At 28.9% G+C, this 18,819-nt stretch overlaps 1 protein-coding gene and 1 long non-coding RNA gene across 3 annotated transcripts; one reads left to right on the forward strand and one right to left on the reverse strand.

Moving 5' to 3' along the window:
• Positions 1–10,297: 10,297 nt before the first annotated feature.
• Positions 10,298–12,603, forward strand: LOC111275202 (autophagy-related protein 8C-like). Of its 2 annotated transcripts, none has more exons than XM_022860382.2 (6): positions 10,298–10,386; positions 10,691–10,753; positions 11,551–11,606; positions 11,711–11,763; positions 12,120–12,238; positions 12,329–12,603. In XM_022860382.2, the coding sequence occupies exons 2-6, from the start codon at positions 10,717–10,719 to the stop codon at positions 12,421–12,423; spliced, it is 360 nt and encodes a 119-aa protein (XP_022716117.1). In that variant the 5' UTR covers positions 10,298–10,386; positions 10,691–10,716; the 3' UTR covers positions 12,424–12,603. The 2 variants fall into 2 exon arrangements, with proteins under 2 accessions (XP_022716117.1, XP_022716116.1); XM_022860381.2 differs by having other exon boundaries at positions 10,361–10,564.
• A 491-nt stretch (positions 12,604–13,094) lies between these two features.
• Positions 13,095–16,305, reverse strand: LOC149511349 (uncharacterized). Its single transcript, XR_016333960.1, has 2 exons — positions 13,919–16,305; positions 13,095–13,440 (listed from the first exon to the last, which is right to left on the reverse strand). It is a non-coding gene; the product is annotated as an uncharacterized LOC149511349 (long non-coding RNA).
• Positions 16,306–18,819: the final 2,514 nt, after the last annotated feature.

The following is an 18,819-nucleotide window of genomic DNA, read 5'->3' on the forward strand; positions in this document are numbered from 1 at the left end:
ACTGTTTCACTCACTTTGCGTGCTTTCACTACAAAATTTACATCAATTAACAAACCTGAGAATCCGATAATATAAAAATGGCCATGCAGCTGGGAACTTATCTTTTCTATTATTACAAGTTCTTTCTTTCAGAAAGTACTCATTGCTTTGTGTTTCCCTTAATTACATCTGACCCCAATCTTTTAGGTCGCAAAAGTCATGCCTCTGATTAAGTAAAATCTGTTGGAAAACTATTGTTACACTTGCAACACAAGGACTTATGATTGGAAATAAGCCATGGCCTAGCTAGATGCTGCAAGCTTCATATATAAAAGAAAATCACTACAAAATTCATGTTTCACATTATTGGATTTATTTATTTTTAATGTGAAGGCATCATAGCAGGAGGATTTCCTACGAGAAATTAAGTTATTGCCACAATGGAGACAACATAAAACGCTTTTTTCATGTCTCGTGTACCTTCATGGTGTCTGGAGTCGATTATGATGGGGCTAACTTTTCCATAATTTATTTTATTGCACTTATGAGGTGTATATATATATAATTCCAAACCACTTTATATTTCATGTATTTATATACAGTTCAGCCCTATGCTACTTAATTAGGAATGCAATAGCAATGTTAAACATAAATTAGCACTTGAACAAAACATGAACAGTTCCTTTAAGTGTGATTCAAATGAAGAAAACTTTTAAGTCATTACATAAACGATGATGGATGATTGTTGAAACGGTCACCCGGCCACGGCATGAAAAGAAATTGCAGGCATTCGTTCTAGATACATATCCAATAGTTTTGTATATCTTTTCAGAAAGATAAATTGGACTATGGAGTGTGTGTCACAAACATGCCTTGAGGTAGATAGAATCTTGTCAACTACCCATAACCATCTCCATTTGTCAAAAAAGTTGTGGATCTTTACGTAGAAGTAACTGATACAATAAAAATTCAATTTCATTAATTACATCTATCTTACCTAACCCACAAAAGTTTCTCTGATTCAACAAATGGTTCCATTGCCTTTTGGACAACAAGAAATATGGAAAACACACACACACACACAAAAAAAGATCATCTCAATAATTATGACATGTTTTTTTTGTCCATTTACAACCACGTTTGGTGGAAATTTCCCTGCATGAAAAGTTGGCCTTGAGGTTGATGGCAACTCAACAAAATACATTGCACCTTGTAATGTCCAGACAGCTCCTATGTTCCTAACTTGGTTCTTCAAGCCTCCATGCATGCAACTCAAAAATAGTTAATAATAGCTTCAAAAGCCTGCACTCAATGCGTATGAATATGATAGACAACTTACCGCTAATCTTATATGATATATATATATATATATATACATATATATATATATGAATCCCTACACATTCAAAATCTATCTAATCAAAAGGGAGAAAGCAGTAGATTATCATTTATATATATATATGGAGAAAAGAGGCCAATAATTAACTCCAAGTAACAGCGCCTATGCATTGAGAAAAATATATATAGATGTAGCTAGTTAAAGAGAAGGGAACATACCTCGGAACTTTTGATACTTTGATTGAAAGCAAAGATAAAATCATGAGCAGTTGTACGTGATATTGGCACGGCTCAATCAAATAACAGAACTCTAGCCTTTAGAGTGATGCTCTTGGATTGAACCGCACCAATATCTCGATCAGACTCCTATCCTATGTTACTATACTTTCCATGTGCTCTCACCATCTTACCGCTGCTGATGCTATATTGAAGAAGAAGTACAACAAAATATTACATACATATGAAACAGTATTCAATCCTTTGCCCTTTGGTAAACTTATAAAGATGAGCAGCAACAATATATTTACCTTCAACTTCAACTGATCATAGAAAATGATGAGCAAATAAGAGGCAAGATATATAAGAAAGCTTTCAACAGACTCAAAACTAGTAAAAAGGCACAAAAAAACAGCTACCTGGGTATAGAAGAGAAGAAACATTAATAGAGGTGGGGGGAAGGAGATAGGATGTGTCCCTCGCAGAGTGAAGAAGCTGTTGAGCGAGATTCTCGTTATCTTAATGAATGAGGGAGGGAGAGAGAGAGAGAGAGATGGATGTGGCCTTGGAAATGCTAGCATTGAATTTGCCACCAACCCAACAACAAAAAGGGGTGGGTACATTAAATAAAAAGTTTAGAGACAATGGGAAAGCTCACTGAAACAAACCCTTGAGCTTTCAATATGTATTTATGAGGTCGAAGGGGCATGTTGGTGTGGTGCCACCACCATTTGAATTTCGAAAAAGCTTTGGAATAAAGCCCTTGGTTGGTGAACTTAATTTTTAGGTTTTGTGTCTAGCTCATATATATATATATATATATATATATCATCTATCAATATATAAAACTACAAATTTAAAAAATGTTAGAAGTGATTCATTAAAATACTTTTAATAAAATTTTAGATTTTAAAGTATTAAAAGTGAATGATTGGAATACACTTAATAAAATTTTTAATAAATTTTAGTTTAAATGATTTTTTATTATTAAATTTTTGATAAATTTTAATTTAAATTATTTTTTATTATTAAACTTTTTTATTAATATTAAACCTGTTTTATTTTTATCATTATTATTTTAATAATTTTGTTGTTGGTTTTCATTTCATATTAAATTTGTTGAAATTAAAAAGAGTAAAAGTGTATCCTACAATTAAAATATATAGAGATTTTGATGAAAATTTTATCTTTAAACAAATATTCTTTTCATTATTTGTTTCTACTTTATAAATTTATTTTATATATAAAATAATTTAATTTAAACTTAAAAAAGGACATTAAAAGTTAGATAAATTTTTTATTAATTTGCATCGTAAATGTTAAAAGATATACATATATATATGTTAAGAGATATGCAAATTAAGTTTTGATATCATTTTATTTGTATTTTCATTTGATATGAAAATTTATTTTATTTATAAAAAAATCTAAAAATAAAAAAGTAATTTCAATTAAAATTTATAAAAAAATTATTAATGATATTTTAATCAATCACTTTTAATATTTTTGAAATTAACAAATTTTTAGGGGTATTTTAATCAATTACTTTTAATACTTTTTAGTGTAATTGTATTAAAAAAAAGTCTAATAATAAAAAAAAATTATTTAAATTAAAATTTATATAAATATTTACTAAGAAGATTTTAGCCTATCACTTTTAACACTTTTGGAATTAAAATTTTAAATAGTTTAATTTTACATAAACTCTATTTTTATATTTTTAATTTTAGTTGATTTAAATTAAACTTAAATAAATTAATAAAAGTTATATATTTATAAATAAATTGTTAATTTAAAATTTTATAAGGGTATTTAAATTAATTACTATTAATATTTTTGAGTTCATATTTTTATAGATAAATAAAAATATGACAGATAATAGATAAATAGATGATATATATAAATATATATATTATAAAAAATAATATCTCTGAGTGCCAGATTTTGCATTTAAGAACCAATTGCACGAAATTGTTTCTGCATCAAATTTTTTTGTACAAAGGCAACATATATAGGATGGGAATGATGTGCAAGGACACAATATTTGCAATTAATGGGGCAAACAAGAAGTATATGACCCTAAATGTTGCTATTTAATTTCGGCTATAAATTTAACCTGCCTGTGCTTAATGTCACTCAGCCTTCGAGTCAGAGTCAAGTAGCCAGCGATTACCAAGAAAGAATGGCCTAGATATTAGTGTTCGCTGCCTTGTGACAAATAGGAAAATTGGTTACCCAGGTTTGTGGAGCATATATATTTCATTTAGGACAAAAAAAAAAAAAAAAAAAAACTCCCCCGGAAGTGGTATGAGGATCTAGTTGTGTTGTGTGGTGTTGTTTTCCCTTGCAACGCAATTAAAGGAAACCCGAATGGGATTCACAATTTATCAAAACAGACACTGGCTCCACCGTTATCATGATCATGCATTTATATAGATTAGTATAATAATTCTATGCTCTGTATCCCAATATCTGACCTGCAAGGGCCATTATTTTGGTGATCTTTTCCTTGTACGAACTGCGGAATAGAGAAACCAGAGACTCGAAAAGCTCAAGTTTATAAATTTACATAAATTCTGATAACTCTGATAATAAACATGGAACTTAAATGGCATTTCCCATGTTACAGGCACATAAAAAGAATAGCCATTCTATGTTGTTTAAAGCATCAGAAATTAAGCTTATAAGATTATATATACGACATATATATGTTTATATAGAGGAAGAAGATCTGTGGCTATATATGCATTTAAACAAAAAGAAGAAAAGAGAGAATCATGGGTAAGGCACAAAATAACTGAAGGTTGACCCATGGGCCCCTAAAAGTTAATTATTGGTCTCTAGGGATGGACTCGCACAATCAGTGTGGCCATTAGGTTTGGATGTGCAGTGCTCTGTCATCTTGATTCTGTTACTGACATAACCCATGTTCTACAATGGTGAATATCTGTGAAGCATGATCCCCTAATAAAAGCACTGCCGGTTAAGAAAGAACATGGATTGAAAACACGGCCCTTCGATTCGAAACCCCAATAGTCAAAAGAAATATCGTATCACTGTACCAGTAATCGATCCCTTATACAACAATAATTTTGCTACCAGACCTCTAAAGTTTAGAATTAGGCGAACCAAAAGACTGAGAATTTCTTAAAATGATTGACATTCAGGAAAGTTAAAAAATAAAAAATAGAAAACAAAAATGTAGTTAGAAATTTTCTAAGCTATAGAAAGGAGAGTAAGCGGCTGCCTTCAGATGAATTTCATCAAATTCTCTATTATAAATAATTAAATTAAAATTAAAATTAAAATTGATAAATTAAAAATTTTATTACATAAATTAAATATGTAAAATTTAATAAAATTTTAATAAATTTTAATATATATTTTTAAATAAATTTTTTTAATAAAAATATTAACATAATTTCGATCGTTAAATAAATATTAATTAAATTTAAATTATAAATATATTTTTTTTCATATTATTAATTTTTACCTTAAATTTTATTACTTTATTGACTTAAATTTTTTATTAAATTTAAAAAAAAAAAAAAAAACTCATAAATTTATCTTAAATATTTCATACAAAATTTGTCCTTTTCCTCCTCCCAACCCAACGATCTGTCCCTCTCCCCATGTGAATTGATGTCTACATCTCTCACGCTTTCTTTTACAGCGAAAAAAACAGCACAACTTCAATGACTGTTTTCACGTGAAAACTCTGCAGATTAAATGTGCTAGCCCTGCAACAAAGTCCTTGCTATCTATCTCTCCTTCGTCATCCGTAACCCCCACAAGAAAACCCTACCTCCTATACTCTTACCAGCCTTATTAACCTTTTCAGCCGGCTCATTGGCTTTTCACAACAACATTACTTAAAGCCTCCCTATCTCTGAGTTCTCTCCTTCTCTTTTTGTTGGTAATCTTAATTAATTAAGAATTAAAGAAGTAGCTTGCTCTCATCATAATATTTTATATATACAAAGAGGCAGAGAAACGAGTGAAGTGGTCATCATTTTGGCAATGTTCCAATATTGAGCTAGAGTAGTACTATACTTGAAGATCACGGCACAATTTATGAAGGAAGTTAATACACAGCCGGGTAAACCGGAGAGACGTTGAAAAAAATCAGAGATAGAAAAGTCAATACTTGCCGTACTTCTGCCAACATAGTAACATAATAACGCACCTCCTTAATATGTAAAACCTCGACCTTTGTTCCTTGGCCATGGTTAAACACCTTTTCTTCAAGCTTAACGTTTCCAGCTCCTCACAACGCACTTCTTCTTCATCATGATCATCGCCTCTTGATGATGGCGCAGAGTGGCACTGACCCATTGTTTGCAACTCGTGACCGCAATTAAAGACTTACACGCGCTGTCGCAGAGGGTCTAAAAGAGTGAGATTACTTGCAGTAGACCGACCAGAAGGTCTTAAATGGGGTTACCTAATGAACCAGTAGCTCTCTGTGGTCCTTGACTTCTGGGTTTCTGCAGCCTGTCTCCTCTCCCAATTTAATGCATGTTCCCGAAGGAAACTGGAATTCTCTGGTGCATTTGCATATAGCCAAGAGAAAGATTTACCACTAGGCTAAGCTATTTGTTTTCTTTGTGGTTTGCCCTTTATAGTTGGTGCACTTTCATTCTTTACAGTCTATTCTTTGCAAGATTTCAAAGGAAATAAATTTCATATATACTAGTTGGATGCTTATTGCGGGTCAAATTTTTTTTGTTTTATTATTTTTATTCATCTATTTTTAAAAAAATATTTAATTTAAAAAAATTAAAAAGTAAAAAATTTAAAAAAAAATAAACGAGAGTGATACGAAAATTTATAAATTAGCTTCTTATTTTTCATCAAATATATTTTATAAAAATAAATTTTTTATTTTTATTTTTTATACATGAAACCCATTTAATATCAAGTTATTAAAAAATCAATAAATACATATATACATATATACATATATATTTATATATATATATATATATATACATAAAAGGGAGGGATCAATTTATATCAAAAAATTTTATATTTTTTTAATTACCGATTTTAATTGATTTATTAAATTATTTTTTTATTTATTTTATTTATCTTTTAAATTTATTGAAATTAATTATTAAAAAATATAAAATTTTTTAATTTTACAATAATATAAATTGATCTTTTCTTATAAATATAAAAATAAATATATAATAAAATATATACTTTTATTGTATCATGGGTGGCCTGAGTATGGTAAATTAACTTTTAATCGAGAATGATAGAAACCCATTAGTTTTTTATTAATTTATTATTTTTATCAATAAAAAAAAAAAGAAAACAAAATCAAACCACGCAACATACTTTTGGTATTAAGTAGATTCCACATAAAAATAAATATTTAAAAAATATTAATTAAAATCTTTGAAAAAAAAAAGAAAATGGTAAAAAAAGTAAAAAAAAAAAAAAACTTAGATATAAAGGGGAACTCACCTTAAAAATAATTGTTAAATATTTTTCAAAAAACTAATAAATAAATAAATAAATGAGTGAGCGTCACGTAGCACCACGGGGAGAGTCAACCTTAGATCAAAATAATCAAAATTTATTTTATAGATAAATGTATAGATGTATGGATGGATCATTTGATGATAAATATTTATTGCATGGATGAATTATATTTTAATTATATATAAATATAATATTTTTATTAATTTAATGTTTTTAATTAAGTTATCAAATAATAATTTTATTAATATAATATATATAAATATATAATTAAATATATACATTTAAGGGCAAAAACCATAAACAAGCTTACAATCAACCTTGTTTCTCTTTAAAAATTTTGAGTCGTCCTAATCTAATTTTAATTTAAAATATTTTACACTTGTCAAATTCGAATGGATCGAAATTTATAAGATTAAGATAATTTTGCCGTCTTATTCATTAACTCATTTTGTTACAAAATTGATCTAATTAAAAATACACAAAAAAATAAAATATATATCCAATAATTATCTAACAAACATTATTCAATAAATAATCCAAAAGTTTTAAAATAAAAATAAAATATATGTTTTCATCTAAATACACAAAGTGTAGTAGAACACCTAAAATTTGACTCTAATTCAATTATAATTTAAAAAAAAAATTGATCCAATAAAATTATAAAAGAAACACATATATTAGATTCAAACGAATTGAAACTCATTATATGCTAGTTGTTTTCTCGTTGATTTTTTTTTAACAAAAAAAATTTAATAAATAAAAAATAATTTAAAAAAACTTAAAAAATATATAAAAAAGAAAGAGGTGCCATATGTACACTCTTTTTATGTAAGAAATCTTGCAAAATTTATTACATGGATTAAAGAAAAAAAAAATTTTAAAAAGGAAGATTATAATTGTATTCTTACTTTTACTTTTTTTTTTTTACAAAATTTATCTAATTAAAAAAATTAAACAAAACAAAGAAAAATAATAATAAAAAAATTTAAAGCCAAATGGGAGTAGCACGTTGACGTATCATTGGCCTCTTTTCTTTACAAAATTTATTATATAAATTAAAAAGAATTAAAAAAGCCAAGAAAAAAAAATAAAAAACAAATTTATGCCAAGTTAATACCTCAATTGATATCTTATTTTATCAAATGGGTCTCACACGAATTTTTTTTTTTTAAAAATGATAAACTAAAGATTTTACTAATAGTAGCGAAGACATTTCACCTACTTTAATCACAAGTTGAAGTAATATTAATAAAATTTTAAATCAATTAATTTATAACATTATTTTTTAAAAATAATATTTAAAAATTTTCAAGTTCTAATCTTAACCCCAATCATCACTTATTTTCTCTTTAAAGTTTAACTTTCTTTCTATAATAAAAAATTTTGAAGCAATACGAATGGAAATGAATAATTTTTTGAAATTAAAAAAAGACCAGCAAAAAGTAAAGTTGATAGTTCAATTATCACATTCATTTTGATATATCATCATTTCAACAGAAGAACTTTTCCCACCTATGTATGCACGACGGGCCAGCTTTTCTCAGCCAATTAATTCTCATTGGTCCTAGCTATGATGTTTCCAACCAAAACCCCAATCAGTTGCTTTATGTTTTGTTTTTCCCGATATAGAGGATGGGATTGGTGAGACCTTGTATTTTTTTTTTTAAGAGTTAGGCACTAGTTAAGAAGTTGAAGAATTTTATGTGTTTTTTTTTTTTTTACATAAATGAAAAAATAATTTTAATAATTTAAAACATCATATTATAATATAATATAAATATGACATAAAAATAAAATAAAAAATCATATAAATTAAAATTTAGTAATATAAGTTTAATAAAAATATATATTTTATATTTTAATATTAATGATACATAATTTTTATATAAATTTTAATATAAATATATAAATTATAATATTTTTTATTACACGAATATTTAAATATCCAAATCTAACAAAAAAATCTTAAAACTTATTTTCATAATTTACTTTTAGCTTCATTTTTGTAAATGGAGATTATATTTGCACTTATTTTTTTACTTAATGTCTTTTTTTTTTTTCAAAATCATTCTTAAATAAAATTTTTGTCTCTTATTATTTAAATAAAAAAAATTAAAGATTCACATGAATAATTTTTTTCTTTCAATTTGTAAATTAGCTTATAATTATTTAAAGCAAATTGTGTTTTTTTTTTCTTGTAATGTTGTTGACAATTTTCAAGATATGAGATTTTTTTTCTTAATTTATTTTTTTTTTAAATTTAAAAATGTAATTTATTGGATATGAAAATCTAATAAGTTATATACTTTATCATATATGCATATTTGGTAAAATAAATTTATCAAACATGCATATCCGTAAACTTTAATATTAAAATTAAAAAAAAAATAAATAATTTTATTAAAAAATAATTTTAAAAATGAATGTAGAAAGAAAAAAAATTTGTAAATATATAAGGACGAACAAAAGTTAATTTAAACCAACAAACTAATAGATACTAAATGAATTCAATTGACTTGATTTGATTAATAAAATCAAATAAATTAATTAAATCGATTGATTTTCAATGTTTAAAATTAGTAATTGAATCTACCGATTAAATTGATTCTTTAAATAAGTTTTATCCAATAACAAATATATTATTTCATCCTAACCTAAACCCAAACTCCTAGATCCATCGCCAATTCCCATCTCACCCCAAATTTGAAATCCTCAATTTGCAGTTCAGTTTATTCTCGTCTTCTCATCCTACTCTCAATTTCTCAACTCATCATATTGTGTTCTGCTTTTTTTTTCTTTTTCATGGGATCGAAAAGATCAACGAAAGTCGCAAATTTTCTTTTAACGAGAACGAAATCGACAACACTTTATTGCATCATCAACCACACCAGCAATTGATAAAAATTAAAATCTTTGATCTCAAAACCTTGATATGTTTAAGGAAGTGCAAATGTGAAAAACATGATTATTTAATCAAACTGACATTTGTTAGTTTAATTAGGATCGATTATTGAAATTATTTTTCGTGGATTTGATTATTTTTAAAAATGAATCAATTAATTCGATTATTATTATTTTCAAATCGAATAGACTGATTATTCACTTTTTATAAATAGAAGCACCCTCAAGCAAAATAAAAAAAATGCATAGAAAATTCTTAGTTAAATCTTGTTAACGCAATCGAGCCCTCACTTCAACCAAAACTCCTAAAACGACTTCGTTTTATAAGCTTACCTTGCAACCGGGGCAATGCAATCATAAAATAAAACATTGGCCAAAAAAAATCATAAAATAAAATTCATTTGGAAATTCCCCCAAGCTTTCGTTTCGTGTTGGCCTCGAATTCAAGTAAGCCCTTCAAAGGTATCCTTGTTGCCTCAAAAGTCTCCCCTTTTTTTATATAAATTCTAAATCTTCTTATAAATTTCCTTGCTTGAAACCGAACCTTTTTCTTTCCATGGATCAATCAATCAATCATTTGGGTTGATTTTAAGTTGAAACCCTAATTTCATAAAGTCCCCCACTTGTTGTTTCGTGTTGGGTATGTTCTTTTTTATGTTATTTTCGACTAAGTTTTTTGCTTTTATATATGTTTTCGCCTTTTCTTTTTCTCTTATTTAGAAAAAGATTGGATTTTTTGTGATGTTTCGATGTTTGAAATTCGCAGTGGATAATCAGGTGTCGAATCTTGCAATGGCCAAAAGTTCCTTCAAGCTTGAACATCCCTTGGGTTAGTTCGGTTGACCTTTTTTTTTTTTTTCTGTTCTTTTGTCTCTTTTTTGCCATTAAGAATTTTAATATGCTTGATTGAATTATTGTTGCAGTAAAATTTAATTTGGGTATTCTTTGTTTTATTTATTTATTTTTTGTTTGAATACATGGTCTTTTTCTCATATTATTGAGGCTTATTCAGAATCTGCTATCTTGATGTGGAATATTGTATTGAAATATTAGAAATTTGGTATTGTTTATAAAACTTTGGATCAATCGGGGAAGTTATTTTTGATTTCATGTGATGTTCCATCGTTTCTATATGTTCATATTCCTATAAATTGGCTTGTTTAGGTGGTCTTTTAGCTTGGAGAAAATAATATGTTCTTGGTTAAAGCAGTTGCAATTTTTGAAAAGAGCAAAACATGAAGCATGAAACATGAAAGTTGTCTGTTAACTAGACGGTTGCCTATGTTTTTTTTTTATTCCATGTTCTGCTGCATCTTCTTTGTTTCGCTTTTCTAGGTTATTTCTGTCATTGCAAGTAAAATTTGATAGGATACATTCGTATGTATTTCTTATTTTTATTAAACTCTTGGTTTTCTTTTTCTTTTTTTCTTTGCTTGCACGCTTTTGAAGTAATAATTCTTGATTCTCCTCTATGTTTTCGTGATCTATTGCAATGGATGTAATTTATTTCAATATAGTTGCAACATTCTCATTATCTTTGCTGTTGTCCCTGCTGCTCTTGTTCTCTGATCTGATTTAAGCTAATAAAATTTTCTATATGCCTTTTTTATAATGTCTAATTCTCAGAAAGGAGGCAGGCTGAAGCTGCACGCATTAGGGAGAAGTATCCAGACAGAATTCCTGTAAGAAAATTTAAGTTAATATCTTCCCGTTCTGCTAAACATTTTTACCCTGTATTAGTCTTTTAAATTTTAATATTCTTCTATGCTATTGGACAACCATGAAGGTCATTGTGGAGAAGGCTGAAAGGAGTGACATGCCTGATATTGATAAAAAGAAGTTAGTAGCATTTGCCCTTAATTCAAGTTAAATTTTCTTTTGTAGTAGTATAACTGCACTCACACTTTTTTTAAGTTCGTGTTTTCCAAGCTATTAGTCTTATCTCTGGTATGTTTTTAAAGTCTCCAGCTAAGATGTGTGGAAAGAAGATTGCTTGTAATGAACATGGAAACTGCTATGCTTCACTATTCTTGTTATTTAATTTATTATTTGCTAAACTTGCTTTCTAATATGATGTCTTATGTCATTTGTTTGCTTGGGTTGTCAATCTTAATGGATTTTTAAGAATCTAACAAGATATCCTACAATTAGACTGGTCACTGTTTTTCTTAATTTTTTTTTTATTATGGCGTCAGGTATCTTGTTCCTGCTGATTTGACTGTGGGGCAATTTGTTTATGTTGTCCGCAAAAGGATTAAGCTTAGTGCTGAGAAAGCTATATTTGTCTTTGTGAAGAACACTCTCCCTCCTACCGGTGAGTGATAATATGTTAGCTTCAAGTGTTATGGCCTATCACAATTTGTTGTTCTATTGGTGAGGCTTATTTCTTTTTATTTGGTTGCAGCTGCATTGATGTCTGCAATTTACGAGGAAAACAAGGATGAAGATAGTTTTCTTTATATGACTTACAGTGGAGAGAACACATTTGGTTCCCTTTAATTTTTAGCATAATGCTATCATTCTATGTAAATAGCTAAAAGAAGGTGTAAATTCTCAGTGGTGCCACTTAAGTCAATGCTCTGTTCTCCACAATGACAATTTTTAACCGTCTGAACTTGGAATTTTATTTTCTATAAATTGAATGGCTGAAACTGACTAAATCAGTGATTTTCAATTGTATTTTTATGGTTTTATTTATGGTATTCTGATTAGTGAAAAATGTTGAATCAAGATGCAATATTGTAGCCTATAAAACTATATATGTTTTGGAGTAATTCTTTATAGGAGCATAACAGCTCAAGTTTAAGATTATAGCTTCACTCGGTCTTAAAGGCTTGACCTTCTGGAATTACTCTCTATTCTAAATAGTGAATTGCTTTGGTTTGTAAATGTAGATAGTGTTGCTTGGTGCATTAAGGCTAAAAAGGTTTCTTAAAAAGTATCAAATACTCCGATTGAGTGGATGGTTTGCAGCTATTTAGGGTGTAAAATAGATTCTTGAATGTTTGCAAAAGGTCGTGAGGAGAGGAAACAAACCAGTAGTTGTTTGATATGACTCTTCTATCACGCGAGTATGCAGCCATTTTCAGGAGTACATACTGGTTGGATGGCTCACTGGATCTATCCTGCAGGGTGCTCAAGAAACTTTGTAATGTTTGAAGTTCCATAAATTGGTGAATGTAGTTCCCTTAAAACTGCTCGAAATCGTAGACTAAACAATCAAATAATTTCTAACAAAATTCTGTTTATAGTAAATAGTTTTATAATCATTTGGGGGAGCCTTTTTTCTGGCATTTATTCTTGGCCCATGTTACGCCCTTGGATACCCCAACAATGAATTTCTTCCCTCCTGTCAAAGCCGCTGTTTTGGCTTTATTAAATCCACCTTTTCCTTTGGATTTCATGTTGCCATTCTCTTTCTTGGCTGTAGTGTCGTCTTCTTCCATGGCACCAATTCCTCCAGCACCCCATTGATCAGCCCAGCTTGGTGCCTCACTCGCCATTGAACCTTCGTATCTTAACAAAGTCAAAGCAAAAACAAGTTTATGAAACCAATTCGAATGATCATAACCATTTTTTGAATGCAACAAAGCAGAAAAGTAATGCTGTCAAGAAGAAAATTTGAATCAATTGCGGCCAAAACTTTTAGTGGATATATATCCATCTTGAAAGATTCATAGATCCGTTATTAGAGTTCCATTAAATCATAATTTCGAAAGTTTCTCTTTCTTTTCATGTATAACATGCTTAGCATATATCATATATATTTTCGAACTTTAATATAAAAAAATAAGAGCTTGTAACAGTAGATATAAACAGGATCTTAAGTTAACCCTCCTACTAAAACAAGTATTTGCAGAAGCAGTTAGACTACGTGTCTTCCCTATGAAAGCTAAGCTAAGACAAAGATCTAAAGAATAGAAGAAACAAGACCTAAGTAACTCTTTATCAATAGCAGAAATGAAACACAGAAGGGTTTGATAAAAGCGAGTACCTGGTGATGATTTACAATGGGCTATGCTTGAGAAAATTTGATAAAAGCAGAAGATGAACAATAATGAATTTTCTCTGACGATGCACCTTTAAAAACGTAATAAAGAAGGGACCACTTGTAGATGGCTTGTCTCTAAGCACAATTTGCCTCTTTTTTAAAGGACTTGCCAACTCACATGTTCCCATCATCTGAAGCAAACTCCTTTTGGCATCTTCTTTTTTTCTTTATTACAGATAAGTAATCATGACAATAACAATAATAAGAATATTTGATGCCATCTTTTCCTAGACAGGCTTCATAAATCATAGGTGCATTTTTACCTAGTTATGGCAGCTGAAGAGAGTTTACATTGCCAGTGAAGTATTTGGACGGTGCTTTTATTTTATTTTTCCTGGGGAAAGAAAAAGAAAGAAAAAGAAAAACATAAAATCCGTGTGCTAACCAGTTTTTTTTTTCCTGATTAAGTGTAAATGCCAGCATTAAGTGTAAAGTAAGAAAAGAAATTTCATCTTTATTTTGACCAAACTGGGAATGCTGTGTGGTTGGCTCTTTCTGATCTCGCTTTTATATATTAATCATCAATTATGGTTTGATGATTGATTGCCAGTTGCTAGATTCTTATAGTTGAATTAAAAAAAAAAAATTAAATGAGGTCTTTCCCTTTAAAATGTTCCTCAAACACCGCAATTGAACACCATAAATAAAGTATATGATTAAGGTTTGCTTATCAGTGAATGCTCCAACACACTGGAATCTGAATGAGTTGAAATGTTGTTGCAGCACATTCATGAATTAAAGACCAACAAAATGTTTCAACAGTTAAACTCCAAAATTTGATGGATATGGTTTGCGGCTGTTTAATTCTGGAGTAAAACTTGAAGCATCATTATCTTGAAACTTGAATGCTTTCGAAATCATGGGGAGGTTGAGGACACAAATTAATAGTTGCTTTACACTGACTCTTCTATCATTGAAGATTGGTATTCAGCCATTTTCAAGAGTTGAAATGATGTAAATAAAATATCCAGCTGGTTAGGCAGCTAGCTCCACGGATCTGCACCAGCATGGACCCAATTTTATGCCATTTGCCATCTCTTGGCTTCCATCCAAGCAGCTGCTTTGGCTTTACTAAACCAAGCTTTTTCATTGGCTTTATTCATCCCTTGGATACCCCAAACTTGAATTTCTTCGCTTCCATCAAAGTAGGTGCTTTGGCTTTATTCAATCCTGTTTTTCCATTGGTTTTCTTGTCGATGCCACAATCATACAAAAGCAAGACATGGCTTGCTACATATAATTCGGGTAAGAAGTCAATTCCTATATGTAAAAATGTAAGAGCTTAAAACTGTAAATAGACAAGAAACTGAGGTAAGGACCGTAAGGTAAGCCCTCTAAAACGAGTAGCACAACTCAGTCCCACAATGAATGTTAAGAAAAAAGATATAAAGAGTAGAATAAATAGAATTAAACGCAATAAAGAGAGGATCACACGTCCATGGGTTGTCTTTAATCCCATTTTACCCTCTTTTAGAAGGACCTGACAACCACTTGTTTCCAATTCCCATTACCTAAAGCAAGCAATTTCATTTGCCATCTTCTGCAATCTCTAGTCAGCCATCATATGTTCATTTTGTGCCTAGGTATGGCACCTGAAGAGAGACTTATTGCCAATGAATTATTTTTCTTTGATGATATCATTGTTATGCCAGCTCAAAATGAACCTGATTGGGGTCAAACAATTCTCCCCCATAATTCTGCCAACACGACTCTGCTTACATAAGCACTGATTAAGTATAATGTTCAAAAGGATGAGTCAATGAAAGAGAACAATTTTAAAATCCCAGGTTCAAAATGATATTCTTTATCAAAGTTTCAGCTTTATTTTAAAGCTGGGCTTCTTAGCTAGTAATATCTTCTTATCATTCTTATGTCTGCTCTTTTTTTGAACGTTTCTCATTTACACAAGGAGGGAGAGAGAAATAGAGAGCAGGCCTGTACCTACATTCGAGGCAGGTGAGGTGATTCAATCAAAGCATGCTAATTATAATGTTGGAGACATGCTGGTACTTCTATTCTGTCCGTCTGCAGAATATTGTATTATTCCAACAAGCAACAATAGATTGGATCCCGAAAATTGATCTAAATTATGGGAACTCAGCAGTTGATTAACTTTATTGCTCTATGTTTTCTTATCATTATTGCAAATGAGTGGTCTATCTTTACAGATTTCCTTCTACTCTGGTACAGAAGGGAGACTAACAAATTTTAAATGTGAGCAGCAAGATGCCTTGGATGTGCTTGCTATCCAAGAAAAACAAGTTGAATTCATTGCCCAATCCATATTTTGCAAGAAGAATAATCAAATCATAAATTATTCACATAAAAAATAATAATTTAACATAATTCGATCTAATTTAAAATGCTTTGTATATATCGATAAAATAAAAAAATTCACTAATTATAAAAAATTATAAATATATCAATAATCAACAAATCATCATCACTCAAAACCTAACTTATGGGTATTCTCCTATAATCATATGAAATATTTTTAATATAAGAAAACATTATACCTAAGTGGATAATTTCTATCTCTTCTAGTCCATCTAAACAAATATAATAATCATCATACTTATATGTATAATCTTATTCTCCTTAAGTCAACTACAAACATTTAAACATATACACCTATAAAAACCTTCTTATTCTCCTCTTATTCTACTTTAGTCCTATAGGGTGTCTATTTTATAAAACACTATAATTCTTTTATATATTTCTTTCATACATAACCTTAAAAGGACTTTTACTATTTATAAGTATACTAACTTGCCTATCAATAATCTTTTTCCTCTTAAAATTCTTCTCTTACAAATTTTCTTGTCACCAAGTAATACATAATCTGTTAGAGATTTTTAAAAAAAATATAGGAAATAATCTCACATTGGAAAAGAAAAAATAAAAATAGATAGTTAAGTTTATTTAAAATAGAGAAATAAGTTTGTTTAAAATGAACAGTTTCAACTGTTAAAAAATAGATAGTTTTTGTCTATTCAAAATAAACAATTATGTCTGTAGGAAAAGACACTTACCTGTTTATAAAAGACTTTTCTAGTTTTCTGAAAACATACAAACAATTCTTAGAACTCTCCCTTTTTCTTCAAACTCTAAATTTCTTTTATAAAAGTTTTGTAACAAAAACTTTTATAAAAGTTCAGTGATCTTATGATACATCGGTGATTGCTCGGTGGACTAATTTCATCAGTGCAAAATGCAATTAGTCACTGGACTTCATTGTGTCCTCAAGATTTGTTGCTTGTAACCTTTTTGCACACCTACTAAGTAAATAATACAGTGGGAGCAAATAAAACCTTAAGGAAAATGGCACTATTACAAGCCTTGGAGCTTTTTTTTAAATTTCAGATTTTTTAAAAGCAATTATTCTAAATTTTCAATATTTGCACTAACAAATTTAAGGTTTTATTCGGTTCAACGATGGCAATTGAAACAAGGCTCATGGAATTTGCTTCTAGTTATGTCAAATTAGATCGTTTTGATGGTGGCAATTTTTGAATATGACAGAAGAATATGCATTTCCTTCTTTCAACCTTGAAGGTTGTATATGTTCTGACTAGTCCTAAGCCAGAAGAAAATAAAATTGAAGAATTTGTTGTTGAACAAACGAGAGGCAGAAATAGGATAATGCAAACTACATGTGTAAATGTCATATTCTAAATGACCTATTTGATAGCCTGTTTGATACATACCAAAATGAGGTTACTGCAAAAGAGTTATGGGACAAATTAGAGACTACGTATATGATTGAGGATGCAATAGGTAAAAAATTCCTCATTAATCATTTTAATAATTATCATACGATTTATGAACATTCTGTGATTAAACAACTATGTGAAATTGAAAGAATATTTAATCAGTTTAAACAATATAATATGAGTATGGATAAAACAATTATTGTGTCTTCTATAATAGATAAATTTTTTTTTGTCATGAAAGAACTTTAAAAGAAGTCTAAAACATAAAAAAAAGAAAATCACTTTTAAGGTTTTGGCTAATTATCTTCGAATTGAAGAGGAATACAGAAAGCAAAAATAAAATTTTGATTTTGGTGATGCCAAAGTTTATATCTTAGAGGAAAGACAGACTATAAGCCTGATAAAAAGAAGTTTAAGTTCAAGCAGATTGCTAATGGGCCTAAATTCAAGAAAAATAAAAAAGGCTCATATTACCATTGTGGTAAGTCAAGACATTTCAAGAAAGAATATCAGTTGCTACAGAAGAAAAATGATTCCTCAAAAAGGGATATTTCTGAAAAATTTATTACCATGATTTTTGAGATCAATATGCTTGAAAATGATGATCTTGGTGGGTTAATTATGGGGCAACAAAACACGTGTGCAAGGATAAATGTATGTTCACAACATTCAGACCAAATGAATATGGCATTGTCCTTTACATGGAAAATTCTTTTATAGCAATAATTAAAAGTAAAGGGACTATTGACCTTGAATTCATTTCTGAAAAAACTCTAACTTTGAATGATGTTTATTACATACTAGAAGTTAGTAAGAACTTAGTGTCTGAAAGTCAGTTAAACAAGTTTGGTTTTAAACTTATATTTAAGGCAGATAAATTTATTTTATCTAAGGAAAAAATTTTGTTGGGAAAGGGTAAATGTATGAGGGAATGTTCAAATTCAATATTATTAATAAATATAAGAATGATACTTTTGCTTACTTGGTTGAAAATTCATATTTATGGCTTTATAGATTAGGTCATTTAAATTATAAAAAATTACATGAATGAGTAAGCTTCTGGTAATTCATAAATTTAGTCAAGACATTAATAAATGTAATCATGCATGTTGACTAAGATTACTAGAAATT

The sequence above is a fragment of the Durio zibethinus genome, chromosome 26 (assembly GCF_047325235.1).
Source record: "Durio zibethinus cultivar Kanyao isolate XHJ-2024 chromosome 26, ASM4732523v1, whole genome shotgun sequence".
NCBI classification, from domain to species: domain Eukaryota; kingdom Viridiplantae; phylum Streptophyta; class Magnoliopsida; order Malvales; family Malvaceae; genus Durio; species Durio zibethinus.